This window comes from Mobula hypostoma, chromosome 29 (genome assembly GCF_963921235.1).
Source record: "Mobula hypostoma chromosome 29, sMobHyp1.1, whole genome shotgun sequence".
NCBI classification, from domain to species: Eukaryota; Metazoa; Chordata; class Chondrichthyes; order Myliobatiformes; family Myliobatidae; genus Mobula; species Mobula hypostoma.
The window spans coordinates 7,221,676-7,248,410 of NC_086125.1; the positions used below are offsets into that span (position 1 = coordinate 7,221,676).

The 26,735-nt window shown below is 44.8% G+C and overlaps 1 protein-coding gene across 4 annotated transcripts; it reads left to right on the forward strand.

The window, feature by feature from the left end:
• tmem205 (transmembrane protein 205) lies at nt 1-26,735 on the forward strand. 4 transcript variants are annotated; one of them, XM_063035784.1, is made up of 4 exons: nt 1-91; nt 10,590-10,697; nt 13,516-13,679; nt 24,713-26,735. In XM_063035784.1, the coding sequence occupies exons 1-4, from the start codon at nt 16-18 to the stop codon at nt 25,013-25,015; spliced, it is 651 nt and encodes a 216-aa protein (XP_062891854.1). In that variant the 5' UTR covers nt 1-15; the 3' UTR covers nt 25,016-26,735. The 4 variants fall into 4 exon arrangements, with proteins under 4 accessions (XP_062891854.1, XP_062891855.1, XP_062891856.1 ...); XM_063035785.1 differs by lacking the exon at nt 1-91 and adding an exon at nt 367-486; XM_063035786.1 differs by lacking the exon at nt 1-91 and adding an exon at nt 8,684-8,830.

A 26,735-nucleotide genomic window follows, 5' to 3' on the forward strand; every position in this document is an offset into this window, starting at 1 on the left:
ACCAGCCAAGAGTATATGTTGGACCTGCAGGTTGAGGGAAAAAAACGAAACGTTGACAGTTTGACCTCTGACTACGCCAGCATTTTACTAAGTATAATAACTTTTATTGGAAATTATTCTAATTTTAGATGCTAAATTATCTTCACTTAAAATGAGCTTTCTTTTAACCTAAGACTTTGTGCTGCAAGATGTCACTTACCGGTACTTAGCACAAAGTCTGTAATTTGATCGCAAGATTAAACAGAAACGCGTTACGCCGCGATGACTCGTTTGTTACACATCGCCTTCCGTCACTGAGCTTGCTGGTGGCCCGCCGGCAGTCTGTTGTCAACCGATTGCGGAGGCGGGACTGTAGAGCCCGCCTATCCAACTATGATTGGCTCGGCTGGTAGAAAACGACGTCAATCACAGAGCTCCATGTTGTTGATTGATGAACGAGCTTGTCAATCAGCTGCCGCGGCTTGAGCGGGCGAGTGGGCCGTGTAGGTGAGTGATAGGAGCGAGTGGAGTGGCCGAAGTTCGGGGTTAGGGCCGGGGGTTGGCGGCCGCGTCAAGTATCCGCTCTCTGCCGCTTCTTCTGGACTACCACTCCCGGCTGGTAGTCTCTTCATGCCTGCTTTTAACTGAAAGCGGGAATACCGGTGTGTTAGGCCGTGACTGCCCGCAGAATGAGAGCGTTCGGCCGGTCATGTCCATGCTGCCTCCCAGGGGAATCGTCTCTTCTGCCCGTACCCTTGCGACTTTAGCACTCTCACGCTTGCCCAACAGTTCCCCTTTTCGAGATGAAAACAGAAAATACACTAAATACTAGTCAAGTCAGTCAGCACCTATGAAGAGAGAAACGAAGGGCGAATTTGCAGTGGGTTAAAAAAACTTCATCATCATCAGGTGCCATGCCCAGTCTGAGCTTTGACTGCCATGGCCCACACACTCCTGTTTTGGGTCAAGTGGATCAATTCATTGGTATTCATTTCCAGTTCTCTAGCTGCTGTCTCCATCATCATTTGTCTTTGTCTTCCTCTTACTTTCTTCCCTTCAATCTTTCCCATAATTACCGTGCATTCTAACTCCTCTTTCCTAATCACATGTCCAATGAAGTTACGTTGCCTTTTCATGATCTCATACATTGTTTCTATTTTTGTGTTTGCTCTGTTCATGACATCCTCGTTAGATAGTCATTTTGTCCATGATATTCTTTGCATCCTCCTCAAAAACCACATCTCTGCTGCTACACACATCAAAGTTGCTGGTGAACGCGACAGGTCAGGCAGCATCTCTAGGAAGAGGTACAGTCGACGTTTCAGGCCGAGACCCTTCGTCAGGCTACAGTTCGTTTCCTCATGTTAACTAGATATTGTCCAACATTCTGAGCCATATAACATAACTGGATAAACGTAACATTTCAGTACTCTGAGGCAGGTTGTCATGCCTAGTTTAGTATTGGTCAATATACTCTTCATTCTCGTAAAGGTGTCTTTTGTCATCCCTATTCTTCTTTTGCTCATGTTGTTTCATTGTTTAAAAAGGGTTCTAACAGTAAACCTAGCAATTATCGGCCTGTGAGTTTGGCGTCAGTGGTGGGTAAATTGATGGAAAATATTCTTAGAGATGGTATATGTAATTATCTGGATAGACAAGGTCTGATTTGGAACAGTCAACATGGATTTGTGCGTGGACGGTCATGTTTGACAAATCTTATTGAATTTTTTGAAGAGGTTACTAGGAAAGTTGACGAGGGTAAAGCAGTGGAAGTTGTCTATATGGACTTCAGTAAGGCCTTTGACAAGCTTCCACATGGAAGGTTAGTTAGGAAGGTTCAATCATTAGTTATTAATATTGAAGTAGTAAAATGGATTCAGCAGTGGCTGGATGGGAGACGCCAGAGAGAAGTGGTGGATAACTGTTTGTCAGATTGGAGGCCGGTGTCTAAAGGTGTGCCTCGGGGATCTGTACTGGGTCCAGTGTTATTTGTCATATACATTAATGATCTGGATGATGGGGTGGTAAATTGGATTAGTAAGTATGCAGATGATACTAAGATAGGTGGAGTTGTGGATAATGAAGTAGGTTTTCAAAGCTTGCAGGGAGATTTAGGCCAGTTAGAAGAGTGGGCTGAAAGATGGCAGATGGAGTTTAATGCTGATAAATGTGAGGTGCTACATTTTGGTAGGACTAATCAAAATAGGACATACATGGTAAATGGTAGGGCATTGAAGAATGCAGTAGAATAGAGGGATCTAGGAAGTTCCCTGAAGGTGGAATCTCATGTGGATAGGGTGGTGAAGAAAGCTTTTGGTATGCTGGCCTTTGTAAATCAAAGCATTAAGTATAGGAGTTGGGATGTAATGTTGAAATTGTACAAGGCATTGGTGAGGCCAAATTTGGAGTATTGTGTACAGTTTTGGTCACCGAATTATAGGAAAGATGTTAAGAAAATAGAGAGAGTACAGAGAAGATTTACTAGAATGTTACCTGGGTTTCATCACCTAAGTTACAGAGAAAGATTGAACAAGTTGGGTCTTTATTCTTTGGAGCGTAGAAGGTTGAGGGGGGATTTGATAGAAGTATTTAAAATTATGAGGGGGATAGATAGAGTTGACGTGGATAGGCTTTTTCCATTGAGAGTGGGGGAGATTCAAACAAGAGGACATGAGTTGAGAGTTAAAGGGCAAAAGTTTAGGGGTAACATGAGGGGGAACTTCTTTACTCAGAGAGTGGTAGCTGTGTGGAACGAGCTTCCAGCAGAAGTGGTTGAGGCAGGTTCGATGTTGTTGTTTAAAGTTAAATTGGACAGCCTATGGACAGGAAAGGAATGGAGGGTTATGGGCTGAGTGCAGGTCGGTGGGACTAGGTGAGAGTAAGAGTTCGGCATGGACTAGAAGGGCCGAGATGGCCTGTTTCCGTGCTGTAATTGTTATATGGTTTTATATGTCCAAGTCGCACCTGGCATCTGATAAAACTTCAAATGCAAGAAATCTGAAATGAAATGGAAAATGCTGGAAACATTTATGGGAGGCTAATAACCTACCTTGTGTCCCTGGCAGATCTTCCCCCCACAATTTTCAGCTCTATAGTCACCCAGCACCGTAAAGTCCATTTCTGTCTCCTGCACAAAACCCAGAAGCAGGATTTCCCCAGACAGCTCATTGTTTCAGCTTGCTCCAGCTCCACCAAGCGTACTTCCTCCTCCTTTGACTCTAACCTTTCTCCTCTGGTCCAGTTATATCCATGATGCATTGATGCCTTTCATCAGTTTAACTTTTCCCTGATTCCATCGTGTTCATTTTTACTTTACACATTAGGATGGTCTGAGAGCCCTCTGCTTCTCTCTTGAGCAGAGGTCCAACCAGCCCCCCTCACTAACACACTTAGCTCACCACATTAAACAACTTATTGACTCCTCGCTTTCTCCCTGTCTATGGTCACTTACGTGGCCTGGACTGTGCCTATCTTTTATAGGATATATCGAACGGTATTTGTTTCAGACCTGCCTGGGCCCATTCGCTCAGCTCTTTGACTGTCTCGGTGTTGTTCACTCATGAAGGACTCGATCATTTTGTGACTTTTGCTGTCACTTCCACCCTGCCCTCGCCTTCACATGGTTCATCTCTGACTTTTCCCTTCCTTCTCTGAATCTCTCTGTCTCCATCTCAGGAGACAAGCTTGCTACTAACAGCCATGACAGGGTGAAGCAGCAATTCACTTGCATTTCCTCCAGTCTAGAGTTCTACATGTTGTATGCCCGCTATTGGAAAAACCAAACGCAAATGCGGCCACCTGTTTACAGAACAGCTACATTTGGTCCAGAGGAGTTTGCTGAACTTCCAGCTGTCCACCACTTTAATTTACCACCCCACTCCCACTCTGACCTTGGGTCTATGCTCTCTGCACTGTTATCAGCTTCAAGAAAAGCTTGAGGAACACCACTTCATCTTCTGAAGACTCTGTGCCCTGAATCGTTGACTCTTTTTCTATGGATGCAGCCTGACCTGCTGAGTGTTCCTAGAATTTTCTGTTTTTCTTTTAGCCAGCCAGCAGGTTTTGTGGGGTGAAGAGGGAAAACCCCTGTAGTAACGTCAAGAATGAGCAGATCCCACACAGACAAAGTGTGAGGTTAGGATTGAACAACAACTCCACCCCTAATTCCCAGGCACCTTGTTAGATACTAGCCCTGTCCCAGACATCACCATTCCTCAGACTCCAATTTCCCCCTATTTTTCTTCCTTTTTCCAGATACTCTGTACCCTTCTCCAACTACTAACTCTGTTTTCTCTCCCAGATACCAACTCTTCCCCTCCCTCTGGATACTACCTCCACCATTTGTCCTAAACCGCCTGTTCCCTTTCCTCAGATACTCTCTTTCCCCAATCATTGTTCTTCCTTCTCCCACACACAGACTCTCCCTCCTTTACCCAGAGGCACACTATCTCTCCCTCTTCTCACAGACACACTCTTCCCTCTTTTCTCATTGTCACTGTCTCTCCCCCTTCCCTCAAACAGAATCTCAAAGAGATGGGTAGAAACAATGGCTCATTCACTCTCATTCCTCACAGGAGGATTCACAATGAACTACTCTTGTCTCTCTGCATTCCTCCAGCTATCTCTTACAAATACAGTCCGTCTACTGCTGCTGTCTCCCCACTCTGATTTACCTCCGCCCCCTGTATCGAATCCCTGTGTGTCCGGCACGTGTCTCCCCATCTCCAGTCAGTATCTTTATTTATTTATTGTTGCCCAGAAACACCCATGTGACCAATTAACCTACAAACCTGTGCGTCCTTCGGAGTGTGGGTGGAAACCAGAGCCCCCGGAGGAAACCCACGCAGTCACAGGGAGAACACACAAACACCTTACAGACAGCAGCAGGAGTTGAACCTGGGTCACTGGCACTGTAAAGCATTAGGCTAACTGCCTATTCTCAGAACGAATCCTCCTCTTATTTCTCTACTCCCACCGATGCCCCCTTTTCATATCACTGCCATTACCACACCTCACCTGGCCTTATAGATTCTTCTCCCTCCACCCAAATCCTTAGTGCTGACTCCAACCACCCCCGATTCAGATCCTTCTCCCCATTCTTATTACTGCTTCCCCCCACCCCCCATTGGCACTTCCCCTCTGCACCCAACTGTAATTGTTACAGTCTCCCATTGACATATTGTCTTTGCTGTCTCCTATCGCCCCTCACTCAGTCCCTATCCAGAAACACCATCCACACCTGACATCGCCTGCCAACACTCTACCTGAAACATTGACTCTAAAGATGCCACCTAAATATTGATCCCTACTAGTAACCTTCGCTAACTCCAGCCCCTTAATCCCAAAGCCTAACCCCTTAAACTTGGTTTATTGTCATTCAGCTGTATACTTGTACACCACCCAACGAAACAACGTTCCTCTGGAGCAAGATGCAGTGCATATAACTCATACAGAAACCCAAAGTAATATTACCACTAATCAATTAACAAGTAACAATTATATTTCAGAAGATTGACATATAGTGTTAGGTGTGTTCATGACACATGTTAAAAACTAAAACACTACTGTCGCCTCATAAGTGATGAGACTTGGGTGGTGGCAGGGAGTTCCGTAGTCTCACTGCCTCGGGAAGAAGCTGCTTCCCATCCCAACGATCCTTATCTGATGTTATGGCACCTCCTGCCTGATGGTGGGAGCGGTCAAAGAGATTGTGGGACTGCAGAGAATGAAATCCTGTGATCCAAGAGGAACAGAAAACTCTGTAAGTGCTCAACAAGCCAGGCAGCATCTGGAGAGAGAGGTAAACATTTTCGATCTATCACCTTCCATAAGGATTCGTCAGTTTTCATCAAATTGCAACTTCAACCTTGTTTCTTACTTTGCTAAATCTGAGTAATTCCAGCATTTTCTGATTTTATTGTAAAGCCTTCCTAGGTATGGGATGTTTGCTTTTATTTGTCGAGGTGTTGAGTTCAAAAATCAAGAAGTTATGTTGCAAATTTATGGAACTCTGGTTAGGCCACATCTGGAGTTCTGGTTGCCCCACTGTTGAGACTTTGGACTTTGCAGAAGAGGTTTAGTGGGATGCTGCCGGGTTCAAAGGGCAGGTACTTTCACGAGAGGCTGGACAAACGTGGGGTGGCGGAGGCTGAGGGGAGATCTGACGGAGGTTTATCAGATTATGAGAGGCGCAGACAGAGTAGACAGAGAGTGTCTGTTTCCCAGTGTAGAAATGTCTAATACCAGACGGCATGCATTGAAGGGGAGAGGGGTAGGTTCAAGGGGGATGTGAGGGGTATGTTTGTTACTCAGAGAGAGGTGGATGCCTGGAATGCGCTGCCTAGTATGATGGTAGAGGCAAATAAATTTGAGGTGTTTGAGAAACGTTTAGGTAGGTACATGAGTATGAGGAAGATGGAGGGATATGGATATTGTGTAAGTAGGAGGGATTAGTTTTTGGATTGTTTTGATTGGCACAACTTTATGGGCTCAAGGGCCTGTTGCTCTCCTGTATTGTTCTGTGCTCGGAGTAATGTGGAACAATAAGCATTAGGAGAAACGAGTGATAGGCTAACTGCTCGGCAGAAGGCACTGGAAAAGGTGAACATGGTAGACACGATAGACCGGGAACTTGAAGCAATGTACAAAATGCTGGAGGAGCTCAGCAGGTGAATCCATCGGTGTCATTTATTGTTCCAGTGCTACAAGGTGACACAGACTGAGGGAAAGATGTTTCATCAAGAATCTTCTCTCTGTCTGCTGTAACAGCCAAGATCTCCTGGTGTCCACATATTCCACTTTGGTAATGTCCAACCTAATGAAATGAACATTAAATACTCACCTTTGTCCACATTATTTCCCATATGCCACCGTCTCATCCTTTGCCCTGTCATTCTGCCTATCACTCACATGTCCCTCCCTTCAGTTCCCTTCTCATTCCATGCCCCACTGTCCTCCCCATCACATTCCATCAGCCACTTGTCACTTCCACGTCATTTGTCAGCTTCTTACATCATTCCCACTCTTCACCTCCATCACCTGTCTATTCCGCTCCCCCAGGTGGACCCAGCTTTTGCTCCACCCTCCACCCCTTCCCCCTACCTTTTTTATACTGGCTCTCGCTCTCTGCCCTCTTTCTTCCCTGAACTGATGAAAAGTCTCGACCCAAATCATCAGCTGTTAATTTCCTTCCGTAGATACTGTTTAATCCACTGAGTTCCTCCAGCATTTAGCTAATTATTAAAGATGTTTGTTAACTGCCTGTTAAAATGTACTGGATTTAAAAACGCAAACATGAGGAAATCTACAGATGCTGGAATTTCAAGCAACACACATAAAAGTTGCTGGTGAACGCAGCAGGCCAGGCAGCATCTATACGAAGAGGTACGGTCGACGTTTTGGGCCGAGACCCTTCGTCAGGACTAGCTGAAAGAAGTGGTAGTAAGAGTTTTCAGTTTATCCTGACGAAGAGTCTTGGCCTGAAACGTTGACTGTACCTCTCCCTATAGATGCTGCCTGGCCTGCTGCATCCACCAGCAACTAAAAATGTGATGGAGGTGCTATAGTAAACGCGAGGAATTCTGCAGATGCTGGAAATTCGAGCCACACACATCAAAGTTGCTGGTGAATGCAACAGGCCAGGCAGCATCTATAGGAAGAGGTACAGTCGACGTTTCGGGCCGAGACCCTTTGGCAGGACTAACTGAAGGAAGAGCTAGTAAGAGATTTGAAAGTGGGAGGGGGAGGGGGAGATCCAAAATGATAGGAGAAGACAGGAGGGGGAGGGATGGAGCGAAAAGTTGAAGAGCCGAATAAATTACAGATGGGGAACACATCTGTCCTGACGAAGGGTTCCGGCCCGAAATGTCAACTCATCATTTCCATGGATGCTGCCCGACCCGCTGAGTTCCTCCAGCGTGTTGTGAGTGTTACAGATGGGGAGCAGTCTTCCCCCTCCTGTTTTCTCCTATCGTTTTGGATCCCCCCTCCCCCGCCCACTTTCAAATCTCTTACTTGCTCTTCCTTCAGTTAGTCCTGACGAAGGGTCTCGGCCTGAAACGTCGACTGCACCTCTTCCTAGAGATGCTGCCTGGCCTGCTGCGTTCACCAACAACTTTGATGTGAAATGCTATACAGTCATTTTCAGTAGATGATGTCATCTGTGGCGGTTTCTGTAACTTATCTTAACCCAAAATCATTTCACTAACATTTATTTGTTGAGATACAGCACAGAATAGGCCCTTCCGGCCCTTTGAGCCACGCCGGCTGGCAACCCCCCCGATTCAATTCTAGCCTAATCATGGGGCAATTTACAATGACCAATTAACCTATCAGCCCGTATGCCTTTGGCCTGTGGGAGGAAACTGGAGCATCTGGAGGGGAGAATGTACAAACGCCTTACAGACAGCGGTGGGAATCGAACCCAGGTCGCCTCTACTGTATAGCGTTGTGCTAGACATTACACTACCATGCTGCTGCCATTGGGCAGTGTTAACTCTGATGTCAGTCTGAGTGATGTTCTAAGTGAGCAGTGTTTGTTGGTGTTACTTGAATCACTGTTGTCACACTAATGGCATTTCTTGGAAAATTTATTTAAAATTTGAGAGATTAGGGGATGTGGAAACCGCTTTAATGACTCAGTGTCTTGTGAGAGGAAATTGTGTAGTACACTTGGCAGTTTGTTCTTTGTACTTCACAACCATATTGGCCTTGGATATTAAAGCTTGTTTGCTTTCAGTTTGAACATTGTCGGGTGAAACCTACAGTTTGCCATGTAACCATGACGTCAGTAGGGAAAAATACAGAGCTGCTGAGAGACATATTCGAATGATGAAGACAGGGTCTTCATAAGGTAAATCGTGCAACTCCACAGACGGAAGTTAGTGAAAAGTAGCAGGTAAAAGAGAATGGTTAATGATTCTTCTGTCGAGAGAGTTTGCTCATTGTTTCTTGATAAGGGAATAGTTATTTTAGAAGGAAATAAAGAGAAATTTCTTTACTGAGATTGCAAACCTTTGTAGCCCCCACTACCTGGGGATTAAGTATATTCAAGACTCGGAGTGTTGGCACGTGGCCAAGTGGTTAAGGCATCTGAAGGTCGCTAGTTCGAGCCTCAGCTGCAGCAGCATGTTGTGTCCTTGAGCAAGGCACTCAACCACACATTGCTCTGTGATGACACTGGTGCCAAGCTGTATCGGCCCTAATGCCCTTCCCTTGGACAACATCGGTAGTGTGGAGAGGGGAGACTTGCAGCATGGGCAACTGCCGGTCTTCCATACAACCTTGCCCTGGCCTGCGCCCTGGAAACCTTCCAAGGCGCAAATCCATGGTCTCACAAGACTAACGGATGCCTCTATATATATATATATAGTGACAGAATTTAGAACACAGAGAATCTCAGGAAATGAGGATCAGGAGCAAAATGGCTGTGAATTTTGTCTTAGATCAGTGAGGGCCTAACTGAATGGCTTCAGTATATTTATGTTCCATGTTGGATTCTTCATTACTTGTCAAGTTGTTTTACTGTTTTTAGGACTTGACTGTAATGTAATGAAAGTTATTTTTAAGGCAAGTCAGTTTTGTATTTAATGTATTCATACACTCAGAATGTCCCAAATGTGTTGTGAAAAGCATTGGGCTGCCATTTTGCTTCCAGTAAAGTCTTAACACTGCTGCTCAACAATTTCCCTTTGACATTACAAAATCACGAACTCTCCATCCAGGCGGTATTCCCTCAGCAGCACACAAAATGCTGATGCTGGAGGAACTCAGCAGGTCAGGCAGCATAAACAGTTGATGTTTCGGACCCAGACCCTTCCTCAGGACTGAGCGGGAAGGGGGAAGATGCCGGAATAAAAAGGTTGCGGAGGGGGAGGAGACTAGCTGAACGGTGGGAAGGTCAAGGGCTGGAGAAGAAGAGCTGGGTACTTCCTCAGTACAGGTTTTCTGACAATGCAGGCTCCACCTTTGCTGGTTCTAAGGCAGAACAGCCCCTTTAACAGGGGTGCATCCTGGCTGTCCTGGCCCTCCAGACGTTCAACGCTCCTGGCAGTGTCAGTGTGGATAAAGGGCTGAAATCTCTGAAAAGGATTTTAATTAATAAACTATTTGATTCAAAGGGAAATGTTAGCTCTGAGCAAGGTTAGTGCTTAGAGCCACAGAGTGACGTTGCATGGTAACAGGCCATTCAGCCCAGAGTTCTTGCTAACCATTTATATACTAATGATATCAAAGCACTTTTTATCCTCCTTATATTTTCATCAACTTCATCTAGATTCTACTATTTGTCTACACAGCAGGGGGCAATTTAGAAAAGCAACCTGCCCATTTTCGGGATGTGGGAGGAACTCGAAGCGCACAGAGGAAACCCAGGATTCACAGGGAGAATGTACTAGTTCCATACAGACAGTCCTCAAGGTCAGGATTGTATCTGGGTGTCTGGAGCTATGAGGCAGCAGCTTTACTGCACACCCCACTGAGTTGTTGAAAGACGACTCTCATTTAAATGTTTGTCACATACACACAATATCATTGTCAGGAATCTTCCTTGAGGAGGAAAGGAACTTGGAGCTGGAAAAATTCACTGTTGAATTCATCTTCGTTCATTCTAGACTCCAAAATGCCGACAGAAGGAGATCCTACTACACTGGTCAAAGTGACCCACCTGGTCCTGCTGTCTACCACCTGGGGCATGCAGATATGGGTATCATTCATCTCAGGTAAGATCAGGGCAAGAGTCAGCATTGCAGAATTAGTTAGATCATAGCAAAGATTCTGTTCTTGACCTTGACATGAACTTCTTATTTATTCATTGAGACCACAACATGGAACAGGCCCTTCCGGCACTTCAAGCCACACTGTCCAGCAATCCCTGACTTAATCCTAACCAAATCACGGGGCAATTTACAATGACCAATTAACTTACCAACCAGTACGTCTTTGGACTGTGGGAAGAAGCCACAGCACCCGGAGGAAACCCATGTGGTCACGGGGAGAATGTACAAACTCCTTATAGACAGCGGTTGGAAATGAACCTGGGTCACTGGTACTGTAAAGCATTGTGCTAACCATTATGCTACTGAACTGGCCTTCCTTTAAGAGTTGTCCCAAATAGTCATAGTCATACTTTATTGATCCTGGGGGAAATTGGTTTTCGTTACAGTTGCACCATAAATAATTAAATAGTAATAAAACCATAAATAGTTAAATAGTAATATGTAAATTATGCCAGCAAATAAGTCCAGGACCAGCCTATTGGCTCAGGGTGTCTGACCCTCCAAGGGAGAAGTTGTAAAGTTTGATGGCCACAGGCAGGAATGACTTCCTATGACGCTCTGTGTTGCATCTCGGTGGAATTAGCCTCTGGCTGAAAGTACTCCTGTGCCCAACCAGTACATTATGTAGTGGATGGGAGACATTGTCCAAGATGGCATGCAACTTAGACAGCATCCTCTTTTCAGACACCACCATCAGAGAGTCCAGTTCCATCCCCACAACATCACTGGCCTTATGAATGAGTTTGTTGATTCTGTTGGTGTCTGCTACCCTCAGCCTGCTGCCCCAGCACACAACAGCAAACATGATCGCACTGGCCACCACAGACTCATAGAACACCCTCAGCATCGTCCGACAGATCGTCCTCAGTCTCCTCAGGAAATAGAGACGGCTCTGACCCTTCTTGTAGACAGCCTCAGTGTTCTTTGACCAGTCCAGTTTATTGTCAATTTGTATCCCCAGGTATTTGTAATCCTCCACCATGTCCACACTGACCCCCTGAATGGAAACAGGGGTCACCGGTGCCTTAGCTCTCCTCAGGTCTACCACCAGCTCCTTAGTCTTTTTCACATTAAGCTGCAGATAATTCTGCTCACACCATGTGACAAAGTCCCAGCCATCCAGATTAACCAATAACCCAGTTTACTGTACCGCCCCGTCTGAGGATGCAGCGGAACGGAACATCAATTGTGCAATTGTCTTTGAAGCAGAAACGCTTACGGGTCGGGTCGGGTCTCGTCAGGGTTGTCGCACTGCTTCTTAAATTGTCCCGTGATTAGGCTGGGTGGCGCAGCTCGAAGGGCCTATTCTGAGCTGTATCTCAATAAACAAATAAACTTCAGTTGATTTCAGCTGTAAGTGATGGATATGATACTAGGCATCACAGCAACTCAACTTTGGCTAGTGGTCATGTGCTTCAGTAGATGCTCCATTAGGCAGCCAGGAATTCTGCTTGCAAACTGAACCTGACCCAAGCCTAGAAATGATAGTTCACCAGTGTCTGTTGCACTAAATGGCTGTTTTGTTTTACCCTAAAGCCAAATTTCACCAGATCTGGACATCTTCACATTAAGAAGTAGCGTAGTGTTTAGTGACACTATTACAGCTTAGGGCATTGGAGTTCAGAGTTCAATTCTAGCACTGTCTCTAGGGGGCTCGTGCCTTCTCCCCGTGGCATCACGGGATTCCTCCCACAGTCCAAAGTCGTACCAGTTAGTAGGTTAATCGGTCATTGTAAATTGTTCTGTGATTAGGCTGGTGTTACATCAGTGGGTTGCTGGGCAGTATATCTCATCAGGCCAGAGGGCCTGTCCCATGCTGTATCTCCCAAATAAAAATAAAAAATAAATCACTGCCATGGTCTGCTTTCATTTTTAAGAACAGACTCCAACCTGCACATTTGCAAATGGTGACCACTGCCTGAGCTTGTGCTGTATGGATGTGAGAAAGTGGAAATTGTTGGCTCACAATGACGGTGGAAGGGTTAGACTGTGTTATTCATTAATGGGGTATGCTTCCCCTCCCTCCCTCCCATTTATAGACTGGCCCAATCGGAGCCTGCGCACAGGCGGCCTACTGCCATCATGAGATTTTGTAGAAGGTGGTACACTTCATTAAAAATTATTGGGGACTCTGCAGAGTGACCTAACAGCAACTATGTACCCACAGTATTTCTAAATATTCTGCATCTTCAGTATTGATTATTAATCAAATAGCACATTTACAAATTGATATGGTCACTTTTTTCCACTTGGTATTGATTATTTTGTAAATCACAAAATCAGTTGCACAGAGTGCTGTACGGTGGCGTTCGTATCTATAATTCCCAAAAGCTCCGGAAATCCTGATCACAGTGGAGTTGATGAAGAGCAGATGCTAGGTGGGAGATGGTCTGGAAATCTAGAAAGAAAACACTTATTCACATGCAAGTCCATTGGGTTTAGCCTCATTCACCTACCCAGTAAGATTCTCATCATCATAGTAGCCTTGTCCTATCTTCCACTCCTTTTGAGGATGTGTTCCAAATGTTGGTTACTCTTTGTGAAGTGGACTTCTGAATGTCAGTTCTAAATTAACCTTTCTTGAGTTTGAATCTCAGTGGCGTTGAGAGGGAGAATAAATCAGGTGTGATTCAATGGCACAGCCGACTTGATGGCCCAAATACCTTAATTGTGCTCCTATGGATTATGGTGTTATGGAATCTATATGCCGCGCCTGTGATAAACAATTAGAATTTACGAATGGTCATCTTTGTCTCCTCAGGTGTTGTTTTGATCAAAAGTGTCAGCAAACATACCTTCAGCCAGGTACAGAGTAAACTGATTCCCTGTTACCTCTACTGTGTCCTGGGAGGATCCTTCCTGAACCTGGCGCTTTATGCTCTGTATCACCCACACGAGCTACTCAACAGGGCTGAAGCAGTGCAGGTACGTCGGGCAATATTCAAGTAACTTAGAGTGAGAGAATAGTAGCAGAAGTCTCACAGTAAAACACAGATGACGCACACTGCGTCCTTTAGCTCAAAAACTCACAAATCCAAACCCTACTATAAAACAACACAGCCACTTCAAAGTTCGAAGTAAAGTTATTATGGAAGTACATATACAATCAGTGTCCACTTTATTGGGTACAAGAGTGGAACCCAGTGTGGTCTTCTGCTGTAGCTCATCCACTTCAAGATTTGACCCGTTGTGTGTTCAGAGATGCTCTTCTGCATGCCACTGTTGTAATGAGTGGTTATTTGAGTTACTGTCGTCTTCCCGTCAGCTTTAATCAGTCTGGCCATTCTCATCTGACCGCTCTCATTTTTGCCCACAGAACTGCTACTCACTTTTTTTTTTGTTTCTCACACCATTCGCTGTAAACTCGTACTATTGTGCGTGAAAATCAGCAGTTACTGAGATACTCAATCCACCCTGTCTGGCACCAACAAAAATTCCACAGTGAAAGTCACTTAGATCACATTCCTTCCCCATTCTGATGTTTGGTCTGAACAACAACTGAACCTCTTGACCATGTCTGCATGCTTTTATGCATTGAGTTGCTGCCATATGATTGGCTGATTAGATAATTTGCAATAATGAGTTGGTATACCTAATAAAGTGGCCACTGAATGAATATCACTATTCTGAGATTGATTTTCTCGCAGGCATGCACTTGCACTGCACACAGTGAACCTCTCCCCTCCACAGGCACTCCGCCAGCGAGTGAGTCACTGAACAGCTCAGTGTGGAGGCCAGGAGCTGGGTGGGCCATGTTGTTGAATGTAGCCGATTACCAGCAGCAAAAAACCTCTGGGCTGAGGATAGGCAGTCAAAGAGAGGGAAAGACAGCAGTTTCCACGAGGAGCTGAAAAGCGAGACTGTGGGAGTTGGGTGGTGTGTCAGTATAGGGAATGACCTCACTGTGATTACCAGGGTGCGACCCTGAGCCCGTATGTCACTACTGAGAAGCCACACCTTGTCCCAGCTCGTCAAACATCACTCCTCACAAGTAGCTTATAGTCATAGTCATACTTTATTGATCCCAGGGGGAAATTGGTTTTCATTACAGTTGCACCTTAAATAATAAATAGTAATAGAACCATAAATAGTTAAATAGTAATATGTAAATTATGTCAGTAAATTATGCCAGTAAATTATGAAATAAGTCCAGGACCAGCCTATTGGCTCAGGGTGTCTGACCCTCCAAGGGAGGAGTTGTAAAGTTTGATGGCCACAGGCAGGAATGACTTCCTATGACGCTCTGTGTTGCATCTCGGTGGAATGAGTCTCTGGCTGAATGTACTCCTGTGCCCACCCAGTACATTATGTAGTGGATGGGAGACATTGTCCAAGATGGCATGCAACTTGGACAGCATCCTCTTTTCAGACACCACCGTCAGAGAGTCCAGTTCCATCCCCACAACATCACAGAACCGTGGGTGTGGGAGCCCTAGTGGAAAATGGGGACATATACCAGGTTCCTACCTCTGCAGTGTGCAGCAGTGGGGAAGGGAGCATCTTTGCCCGGTTCCTGGCAGAGCAATATGCACCAGAGAGGTGGGCAGGTTTCTGTCCCAGATCTTTGGCACTTTTCTATCACATCTCAATGTACAATTCCCACCGCTGTCTGTAAGGAGTTTGTTCGTTCTCCCCATGAGCGTGTATGTTTCCTCCGGGTGCTCTGGTTTTCCTCCCACAGTCCAAAGACATACTGGTTGGTAGGTTAATTGGTCATTGTAAGTTGCCTTGGCATTAGGTTAGGGTCAAACTGGGGATTGCTGGGTAATGTGACTTGAAGGGCCGGGAAGGCCTATACCCTGCTGTATCCCAATAAGTAAAATAAATTGTCAAAGAGCTATAATGGTGCATTCCAGCACTGAGTTCATTAGCAGCCTCCCTCACTACTGGGAATGCACTTGGGCCATCTATGACACTCCCTACCCTTTCTCAATCTCTCAGTCTCCATCTCTGGAGACAAACTGTCAACCGACATCCTTTATAAACCTACTGATTCCCATTGTTATCTCCTGCCACCCTATCTCCTGTAAAAATTCTGTTTCTTTTTCACAGTCTCTTGGCCTCTCATGCATCTGTTCTCAGGACGCGACTTTCCAATCCAGGACATCAGAGATATCGTCCTTCTTTAAAGAATGGGGTTTCTCTCCCTCTACTATTGATGCTGCCCACACCCTCACCCACATCTCCTCCAGTTCCCGTACATTTGCGTTCACCCTATCTTCCTGCCATCGTAATAGTGATAGAATCCCTGTGGTCCTTATCTACCAGCCCATCAGCCTTTGCACCCAACACATTATCCTCCGCACTTCCGCAATCTCCAACTAAACATATCATTACCTCCCTCCTTCGGCTTTCCACATGGATCACTCCCTCCACGATTCCCTTGTCTATTCGCTCCTCCCCATTAATCTCCCTCCTGGCACTTATCCCTACAAGTGGTCTACGTACTACACCTGCCTATACACCACCTCCCTCACCTCCATTCAAGGCCCCAAGCAGTCCTTTGAGGTGAGGCAATACCTCACTTGTGAATCTGCTGGGGTTGTCTGTTGTGTTCAATGCTCCCGATGTGGCCTGCTCTACAGAGGTGAGACCCATCATAAACTGGAGCAGTTCTGCACTATCCACCACGAGCGGGACTTCCCGGTGGCTAAACATTTTAATTCAAATTCCCATTCCCATTCCAACGTGTTGATCCATGGCCTCATCTTGGCACAAGCCTCATTTCTCAGGATGGAGGAGCAACACTTTATATTCAGTCTGGGTACCCTCCAAACTGATGGTATGTATATCGATTTCTCCCTCTGCTGAACAGAATTCCCCCCCCCTCTCTATTTCCCACTCTTCTCACCTGCTTACTACTTTCCCCTGGGTCCCCTCCTCCTTCCCTTTCTCCAGTTGTCCACTCTCCACTCCCATCAGATTCCTTCCTCCCCAGCGTGACCTTTCCCACCTGCTTGGCTTCACCAATCGCCTTCCAGCGAGCCTCTTTCCCTTCCCCCCACGTTTTAGTTCAGGCATCTCCCCCGCCTTCCTGCTCAGGCCTGAAGAAAGGTCTTGGCCTGAAAGGTCGACGGTTTATTCTTTTCCATAGATGCTGCCTGACCTCGTACAGGATTTTGTGTTTTACTGTGATTGCATCGTGTATGCTAATCGCGGTACCAGTTACAGCATAGAAGTTATCCAGGAAAAGTAGAAACCATTTATGTCTGTACGTTAAACATAGTACACAAAAGCTTAGGGAACAATTACTTTTTTACTCAAGTTATTCCTCAACTTTCCTGAACTGACTGTCACTCCTTGTGCAGCAGAATGATCCTTTGATCTTTTCAAGTGTGAGCCCAACAGTAATTGCAGCTGCACTGACCCCACCCTCCTCCATTGTCCTTGTTTTTTAATTGAACCAGTGTGAGATTCCAAGAGAGGTTTTTTGACAACCCATCCCTACTCCCCCTTCTCTCTGTGAGGGATATTGCTGTGTCCTCCCTCATCACACCCAAATTAGATGAGGAAACTGGGACAGAATGGAGAATATGCACTCAGTGGCCACTTTATTAGGTACAAGACTGGAACCCGGTGCGGTCTTCCACTGCTCCACTTCAAGGTTCAACATGTTGTACGTTCAGAGATGCTCTGTGGTTATGAGATAGCGTTGCCTTTTTGTCAGCTTGAACCGGTTTGACTATTTTCCTCTGACCTCTCTCATTAACGAGGCATTAACCGCTGCTCACTGGAATTTTTGGTTCTTGCACCTTTCTCTGTAAACTCTAGAGGCTGGTGGCGTGAAAATCCCAGGAGATCAGCAGTTTCTGAGATATTCCATCTACCCCTTCTGGCACCAACAGTTAATCTATGGTCAAAGTCACTTAGATCACATTTCTTTCCCTTTGTGATGTTTGGTCTGCACAGCAACTGAACCTTTTGTCTGTGTCTACATGCTTTTATACACTGAGCCTCTGTCACATGATTGGTTGATTGGATATTAACATTAACGGACAGGTTTACCTAATAAAGTGGCCACTGAGTGTAGATTTACTGCAGTTAATCAACTTCGCCAGTCAGTGATGACAGAAATGGTGGTTGCCCATTGTGTCTGACGATGATAGGAAACTGGTTGTGGGAGAGTTTTTAAAGTGGAAAGCCATTGCACTGTGGCAGTTCCATTCTCTTGACCTCAGACTAGGTCCAGTGATATAAACAAGCATTAACAACTGGTTGCAGTGAATAACTATGACATCTTTTGTGCCTTGTCAAGCCGTTGGCTCTGCATGGGGTGGTACAGTACCACCTTCCTGGCCGTTAGTTCTCACTATAGATCTCACTTTGCAAGCTAGTTTCGGCATGCCCCCATCTCACCAGGGTATGAGGCTACCCTCACCTGGTTTAGCCTGCCTGTCGAAGTGGTGGCCGCTGTCACATGCAAACAGCTATTTGGAGGCACAGGTGAGGTCTGGGTGTCCAATGGAGACCAAAGGTGAGTGAGCTGCCCCCGAATGGACACGATAAGCCCCTTCACCAGAGGCGCTACCCCTCCCTGGGCCTCAATAACAGATATAAGACAACACATAAGCTGCAAGCAACAATCTGCTAGAGAAACTCAGCAGGTCAAGCACCATCTGTGAAGGGAAAGGAATTATTGTTTTCTCTTTTGTTACCTTTTGAACATTGGTGGTTTGTCTGTCCTGCTGGGTGTGGTCTTTCAATTCAATTCAAGTTTAATTGTCATTCAACCATACATGAATACTCGTGAATACAGCCAAATGAGACAGTGTTACTCTGGGGCCAAGGTGAAAAACAGTCAACAGTCACACTCAACAGGTACAAGATAGCAAGCACATATGATATCACACAGCCACATAATAGGAAGTCCAAACTTGAGCCATCAATCTACAGTCAAGCACAATAGAGCTTGTTCTCTGCCGAGCCAACACTCAGGGCAGTACTGATTCCAGCCTGGATGCCATGCCACACTGCCCCCGTCGAGCGCATCGGCTCCAACTCCCTTCTATTAGACAATTGACAATAGGTGCAGGAGTAGGCCATTCAGCCCTTCGAGCCAGCACCACCATTCACTGTGATCGTGGCTGATCATTCACAATCAGTATCCAGTTCCTGCCTTATCCCCATAACCTTTGATTCTGCTATCTTTAAGAACTCTATCCATCTCTTTCTCAAAAGCATCAGAGACTTGGCCTCCACAGCCTTCTGGGGCAGAGCATTCCATATATCCACCGCTCTCTGGGTGAAAAAGTTTTTCCTCAACTCCGTTATAAATGGCCTGCCCCTAATTCTTAAACTGTGGCTTCTGGTTCTGGACTCGCCCATCAGCGGGAACATGCTTTCTGCCTGCAGCGTGTCCAATCCCTTAATAATCTTATATGTTTCAATAAGATCCCCTCTCAGCCTTCTAAATTCCAGAGTATACAAGCCCAGTCGCTCCAATCTTTTCGACATATGACAGTCCCGCCATCCCGGGAATTAACCTTGTGAACCTACGCTGCACTCCCTCAATAGCAAGAATGTCCTTCCTCAAATTTGGAGACCAAAACTGCACACAGTACTCCAGGTGTGGTCTCACCAGGGCCCTGTACAGCTGCAGAAGGACCTCTTTGCTCTTATACTCAATTCCCCTTGTTATGAAGGCCAGCATGCCATTAGCTTTCTTCACTGCCTGCTGTACTTGCATGCTTGCTTTCAGTGACTGATGTACAAGAACACCTAGATCTCGTTGTGCTTCCCCTTTTCCTAACTTGACTCCATTTAGATAATAATCTGCCTTCCCGTTCTTACCACCAAAGTGGATAACCTCACATTCATCCACATTAAACTGCATCTGCCATGCATCTGTCCACTCACCCAGCCTGTCCAAGTCACCCTGCATTCTCATAACATCCTCCTCACATTTCACATTGCCACCCAGCTTTGTGTCATTGGCAAATTTGCTAATGTTACTTTTAATTCCCTCATCTAAATCATTAATAGTAAATCCATGGTGACTTGGACCTATCCTGTTACTGCTATCCAAATGTGTCGTAATTTCATCTTTTATAATTGACTCCAGCATCTTTCCCACCACTGAAGTCAGGCTAACCGGTCTATAATTCCCTGTTTTCTCTCTTCCTCCCTTCTTGAAGAGAGGGACAACATTAGCCACCCTCCAATCCACAGGAACTGATCCTGAATCTATAGAACATTGGAAAATGATTACCAATGCGTCCACGATTTCTAAAGCCACCTCCTTAAGTACCCTGGGATGCAGACCATCAGGTCCCGGGGACTTATCAGCCTTCAGACCCAACAGCCTATCCAACACCATTTCCTGCCTAATATAAATTTCCTTCAATTCATCCATTACCCTAGGTCCTTTGGCCACTATTACATCTGGGAGATTGTTTGTGTCTTCCCTAATGAAGACAGATCCAAAGTACCTGTTCAACTCGTCTGCCACTTCCTTGTTCCCCATAATAATTTCACCCGCTTCTGTCTTCAAGGGCCCAATTTTGGTTTTAACTATTTTTTTCCTTTTCACATACCTAAAGAAGCTTTTACTATCCTCCTTTATATTCTTGGCTAGTTTACCTTCGTACCTCATTTTTTCTCCACGTATTGCCTTTTCAGTTACCTTCTGTTGCTCTTTAAAAGTTTCCCAATCCTCTGGCTTCCCACTCATCTTTGCTATGTTCTCCTTTATTTTTATACTGTCCTTTACTTCCCTTGTCAGCCACGGCCTCCCCTTACTCCCCTTAGGATCTTTCTTCCTCTTTGGAACAAACTGATCCTGCACCTTCTCTGCATTATTCCCAGAAACATTTGCAGTGCTGTTCCACTGTCATCCCTGCTAGGGTATTGTTCCATTGAACTTTGGCCAGCTCCTCCCTCATAGCACCACAGTTCCCGTTGTTCAACTGTAATACTGACACTTCTGAGTTTCCCTTCTCCCTCTCAAATTGTAGATTAAAACATCATATTATGGTCACTACCTCCTAATGGCTCCTTTACCTTGAGGTCCCTGATCAAATCCGGTTCATTGCACAACACTAAATCTAGAATTGCATTCTCTCTGGCGGGCTCCAGTACAAGCTGTTCTAAGAACCCATCTCCGAGGGACTCCACAAACTCCCTTTCTTGGGGTCCAGTACCAACCTGATTCCTCCAGTCTACCTGCATGTTGAAGTCCCCCATAACAACCGTAGTATTACCTTTGCAACATGCCAATTTTATCTCTTGATTCAACTTACACCCTACATCCAGACTACTGTTTGGGGGCCTGTAGTTAACTCCCATTAGGGTCTTAGTGGCTGTAGCAGGTGACCCCACGGCTTAAGGCCCAGTCCTCGCATATACAAGATAACAAGCACATATAGAATACCAGTAAAATACAACCACAGACAAAAAGTGTATGTGTGTATATATATATAGTTCAGACTCTTTAGACCAATGAACTCTAAGAGCTTGTCTTTTGCCAAGTGAAAACTGGGGGGTTGGAGATCTCTGACTCCAGTTTGGACGCTACGCTACGTTGCATCCGGTTCTGTTGTGTTTCTTGGATTTACTGTGATTACCCGCAGGAAAATGAATCCCAGGGTTATATACGATGACGTACGTGTACTTTGAGTAATAAATGTTTCAGGTTGAAAGCCTGAATCAGGACTGAGTGGAGAGGAGAGATAGATAGTATACGAGTAGAGGAGGAGGGGTGAGGCAGGTGCCAGGGTGATTGATGCACTGAGGACGGCTGAAAGATGACAAGTAGGTGAAGCTTGGTAGGTGAGGGAAAGGATGGAGTTGGCGGATAGGATTGGGTGATGGTTAAAGAGAAGCAGATGGTGTGAGGTGGGAGGAGGGAAGAGTGGAGATGAGTGCTGGAGGGTGATAAGCAGGAATAATGTCCTGAAGCCCAAAATGTTGACTGTTTATTCATTTCCATAGATGTGGCCTGGCCTGCTGAGTTCCTCTAGCATTTTGTGTGTGGGCTGCCCCAGATTTCCAGCATCTGCAGACTTTCTTGTGTTAAGGAACAGAGGGCTGTGGGAATCTGATAAGGGAGGTGATAATGGGAACTATTAGGGAAAAGGTGAATGGCAGATGGAGCCATGACCAGATGGGGAAGGGGTAGGGTGAATGGACCCAGGAGGGAGAGGGTCATGACAATGGGTGAGAGGGCACTGCAGAGGGGGTGGGAAAGGGGACAAAAGTGGGAGGATTGGAAGGAGGGTAATGTAGACGCAGGGAACATACTGGAGTGGGAGGTTACCTTAGATTGGAAATATCATCACTCATGCCATTGGATTGTAGATTAAGCGTGGAATATGAAATGTTGTTCTTAAACAACAATCTAAAAATAGCCGTGAGTTGGAGTTCACTGAGTTGAGCAATACTTTGTACTTTGCCCACTGTCCTTCAGTCCCAAACTCAGTCAAGTATTTGCATTATTTGGACCAGTTTTGATTTGTACACAGTGTTGGAAATGTTGGATATAGAAGCAGCTATCACTGGCCCCTTGCTGAAAAGCTATACAGGCAGTCTAAAAACCGATTTATCAGAAACATCTGTTTTCTATAGTCATATATATTGTATCACTATAACACAGCTATAATTCTTTCATTTCAATGAGTAATCAGAATCAAGTTTAATATCACCAGTGTATGTTGTGAAATTTGTTGTCTTTTTGGCAGTAGTACAATGCAATACATAATAATAGAAAATGCATGAATTACAGTAAGAATATATCCAATAGTTAAATAGAAATCAAAGAGGTAGTGAGATAGTGTTCATGGGTTCAATGTCCATCGGAAATCAGATAGCAGAGGGGAAGAAGCTGTTCCTGAATCATTGAGTACAGCAGGGAGAAGAGCGCATTGTCTGGATGATGGGGGTCCTTTGTGATGGATGCTGCCTTTCGAGGCATCGCTGCTAGAAGATGTTCTGGGTACCACAGAGGCTAGTGCCCATGATGGAACTGGCTGAGTTTACAACTTCCTGCAGCTTTTTCCGATTCTGTGCTCTAGCCCCCGCCCGCTCCCCCACCCCTCATTCCAGATGGCGATGCAGCCAGTTAAATGCTCTTCACAGTCTGTCTTTAGAAATTTGTGTGTCTTTGGAGTCATACCAAATCAAACTCCTAATGAAACATAGCCGCTGTTGTGTCTTTGTAGCTGCATCGATATGTCGTGCCCAGGATAGATCCTTAGAGATATTGACACCCAGGAACTTGAAATTGCTCACTCTCTCCACTTGTGACACTACCCATAAATAAACTAATGGAATATATAGTGTCAGGTCATTAATGAATACAGGGAAACATCTTATTATTATTGTTACTAGCTTGAAAATGTTTTAAAGATGCATGGCAGTACTTATATATAGTCGGATTTCCTTAAATCAAGTTATTCATAACCAGAGGGATACAATAGGGTCTTTTAAGAGTCTTGGATAGGTATATGGAGCTTAGAAAAATAGAGGGCTGTGGATAACCCGAGGTAACTTCTAAAGTAAGTACATGTTCAGCATAGCATTGTGGGTCGAAGGGCCTGTAATTAATGTTCCCTCTAATTTTTAGTAGTCAGTGTGCGCAAAAATCTTACGTCGTGCAAATTATTTTCCTGTGACAAAAGTATGTACGCACTGAATGCACGCATGGCACAGTTTATGTAGCTTTACAAAATATTTGACATAAAACTGCACGGAATAACAACAAAATAACATACATATTTAAGTCACTCAGTTATTTTTTTCTCTCTCCTGTCTTTGGCATTTACCCATTCTTTGTAAACTCTATCTAGACTAATAGAACTTCCATCCCATTGATAGCTTTTGATTCTCATGAACGTATCCAAATGACATTCACCTAAACGGTTTCTCAGCTTGTTTTTGAGTTGATTCATTAGGCTAACCTTGCTCATAGTCCGCACTGGACGCAAGAAAGGCCACCATTTGAGCAAAGTGAAATCAGTTTGGATTTAATTTTTTCTTGCATGGAAAATTTGAAATAATTAAACTGTCTAACTATTACAGTATTTTCAGCTAGAAAATCATGATATTTTAGACATAAGGCATTAACTTGTTCATCGCCATATGTGAAGTCATAATCTGCATTTGCGGAGAAGTCAAAAGCTGACCATGCTTGTACCTCATCTTCAGGAAACCTTTCTTCTAAATGAACACAAAGACTATTTATAAAAGTCAACAGCGAACTTGTATCTACTGCGACGTTTTCTTCACGTTGTTGGCTTAGCAAAAGTTTAACTTTGTCACTCCGCGAAACATTGTCTCCCAGCGCGCAAAATGAAGTAAATCAATTGGTGTCAGGCCACTCTTTTGCAGAATCTTGCACAGTGCAGCCAGTTCATCAAAGGCATCACTTAAAACCTGTAAAGCTACTTTGTATGTGACATTTATCAATTTCTTGTGACAGTATTAAGCCACAAGGTCATTTGACTGATTTTCTTCAATAAAATCGTAGTAAGCTATCTACAGGATTTAAAACAGATCTTTGTAAACTTTACGCTATGAACACTGTCCGCCAAAGATGGCTGCTGCCGTGATGCAGCTGTACAAACCAGAACGGGAAAGGTGAGGTGACGTAAATTAGTGACGTGCATTGTTGTATTTGAAAAACCGACTAAATAGTTAACAGAAACATTTAGCTAAAAAATTATTTTCAATAAGTATAATTAATTACTACACTGTTTTAGGTAACTAACCTTTTGTGTGCACATTAATTTCCTTTGTTCACTGGTTGAAAAACGTGTGTGTGCATGCACACACGTACAGCTTAGAGGGAGCATAGCCTGAATTGTGCTGCAGGTTTTCTGTGTTAGAGAGCCCCTTGGAAACTGTATTCAGGTGCCGAAAATGAGTGAGGCCAGGACAGCTGATGGAGCTGTGAGAAAGAGAGTTGGAACTTGAGAGCTTTTAATTATTTAACCCGCTTTGCTGTTGTAACTGTTTTCCGGCAGATCACGTCATTCTTCGTCTGTGTGATCTTCTCCGGGCTCAACGCTCAATGGTTCAGTCAAACCGTAAGTGAGACGAGGCTCAAGATGGAAAAGATTGAGCGGGAGCACGGCCTCGGAGACGAGGTGGGAATGGGCACCAACCAGGAGGCCTACACCAAGCTGAAGAAGAGTGATGCGAAATACAGGAAGCAGAGTCATCGCTTTAAGAAGTATCATGTTCTCAGCATGGTGTGTAATTTTATCTGTGTAATCTGTAATGGGGTGAATCTCTTTTACACTGCGGCCAATCTGAAGACTTTCTAGAAAAAAAGACTTTGTTGACTCTTCATTCCTTTCCATAGATGCTGTCTGATCTGCTGTGTTCCTCCAGCATTTTCCGTGTGTTACTTTCTAGAAAATCTCTGTTGTCTTCCTCTGCCAGTTTTTTCTGAGAATAACTGCTCTGTGTATCTTAGTTTTGATCACTGTATTCTTAAATTTACCAGTCACCAACCATCAGGAGGAAACAGCCAAGTTCTGAAAGGTATATTTTGTGTGAAGGGCCAGGTTTTGTGTGAAAGTTTCAGCAGCCAGGCACACAATCTGTATTTCTGTTGTAAAGTTCCTAGGATGGATGGACAGAGCACTCTAGTCCCTTCTGCATGTGGGTCCACAGCACAAAACCCTATTCATATTGTATTAAATTGTCAACATGTTTCAGATACTTATGTGTCTGGAAACAACAATGTTTTGTTTTTGCACTGCAGCCAGGCTTCAGGAGCATGAAGAGGTCACATTTCAGAGTATCACATTACGGAGGTCCTGTTTTCCTTCTGTCTGAAGTGAGGATGAACCCACCAACCCTGACTGAGACTGGGGCTGAGTGATGTTGTAAACAGGCTAACATCATGCTCCTGCCCTGGAAGCACATTTGGGCTCTAGGAGTAGCCTGTGTGCACAGTACATTAGTGGCCAGTACAGAAAATAGCAAGGCCATGCCAACGAATCTTTTGAAGATTCAATTCATGAGCAAAGTGGTGAGGACTTCAGTCTGAATCTGACTCAGGCAGTCTACCCTCCTTTGGTAGCTCAGCTCAGGCTCTGACTCAGAATTCTGGAAGCCTTGACAGTCTTTGCATGGGGCCAACAATTATTATCACGTTATAAGCCTAAGTTAGTTTGCCGTATATTGGATTGATAAACACTTTGATTCTCTTCAACATTCCGTAGCAGATATTATCCGGGCGAGTACATCCACTTTGACTGGATCCAGAAAAGTAACTCTGGGTTGTTTCAATGTCTTAAGCAGAGAAAGCGCAAGAGTGATCAGTATAACAGTATCCAACTGTAAAGATAAAATCTCTCGTGTGGTCAAGAACGAAACCAGGCATTGCATTCCTGTCTGTCTGGTGCCACCTGTTTATGGAGTAGATCACAACGAATAGTGTTACTCAACCTTTCCTAGGGCCCCGTGACACTGAGTCTGTGAATCACAGGGCAGTAAGGAAAGAGTGAATTGGTGGAGTGTTGGAAAGTGTAAGACACTACTTTATCACTCTTCCTCCAGAGTGGGGTGTGTGTGTGTCTCTCTCTGAGTGAGGGACTGCTCGTTGTTGTGGCCAGGACTGCTAACTATCATGGCCTTCGTTAAGTTAATAGAACTTACTAGCCTATGTCTCCATTTCGAGGCAAAACGAGCTCCTCACAACCATAACAATTTGAACAGACACAAGTAATGAATTCCTTAGGTCCTACATGGGAAAACACAAATGTTCATTTGTCATGTTCTTCTTGCAAATCCAAGTTGGAAATTGAACGTTGTTATGGTCACTGTATGTGTAAAATCAACCTGGAAGTGGCTTGAGAAAGCTTGTATGGATGCCTGATATGCTTGTGAACTGGCATCTTTGTCTCAGAGCTCAGGAGATATATTCAGTCCTGCTGAGCCTCAATGATGGCCAATCATTATTTTATTCCTATGTAATATTCCTCATGATTTCTTACCTTTCCAACTGGTGTCATTAAACGCAGCATTTCATCAGAA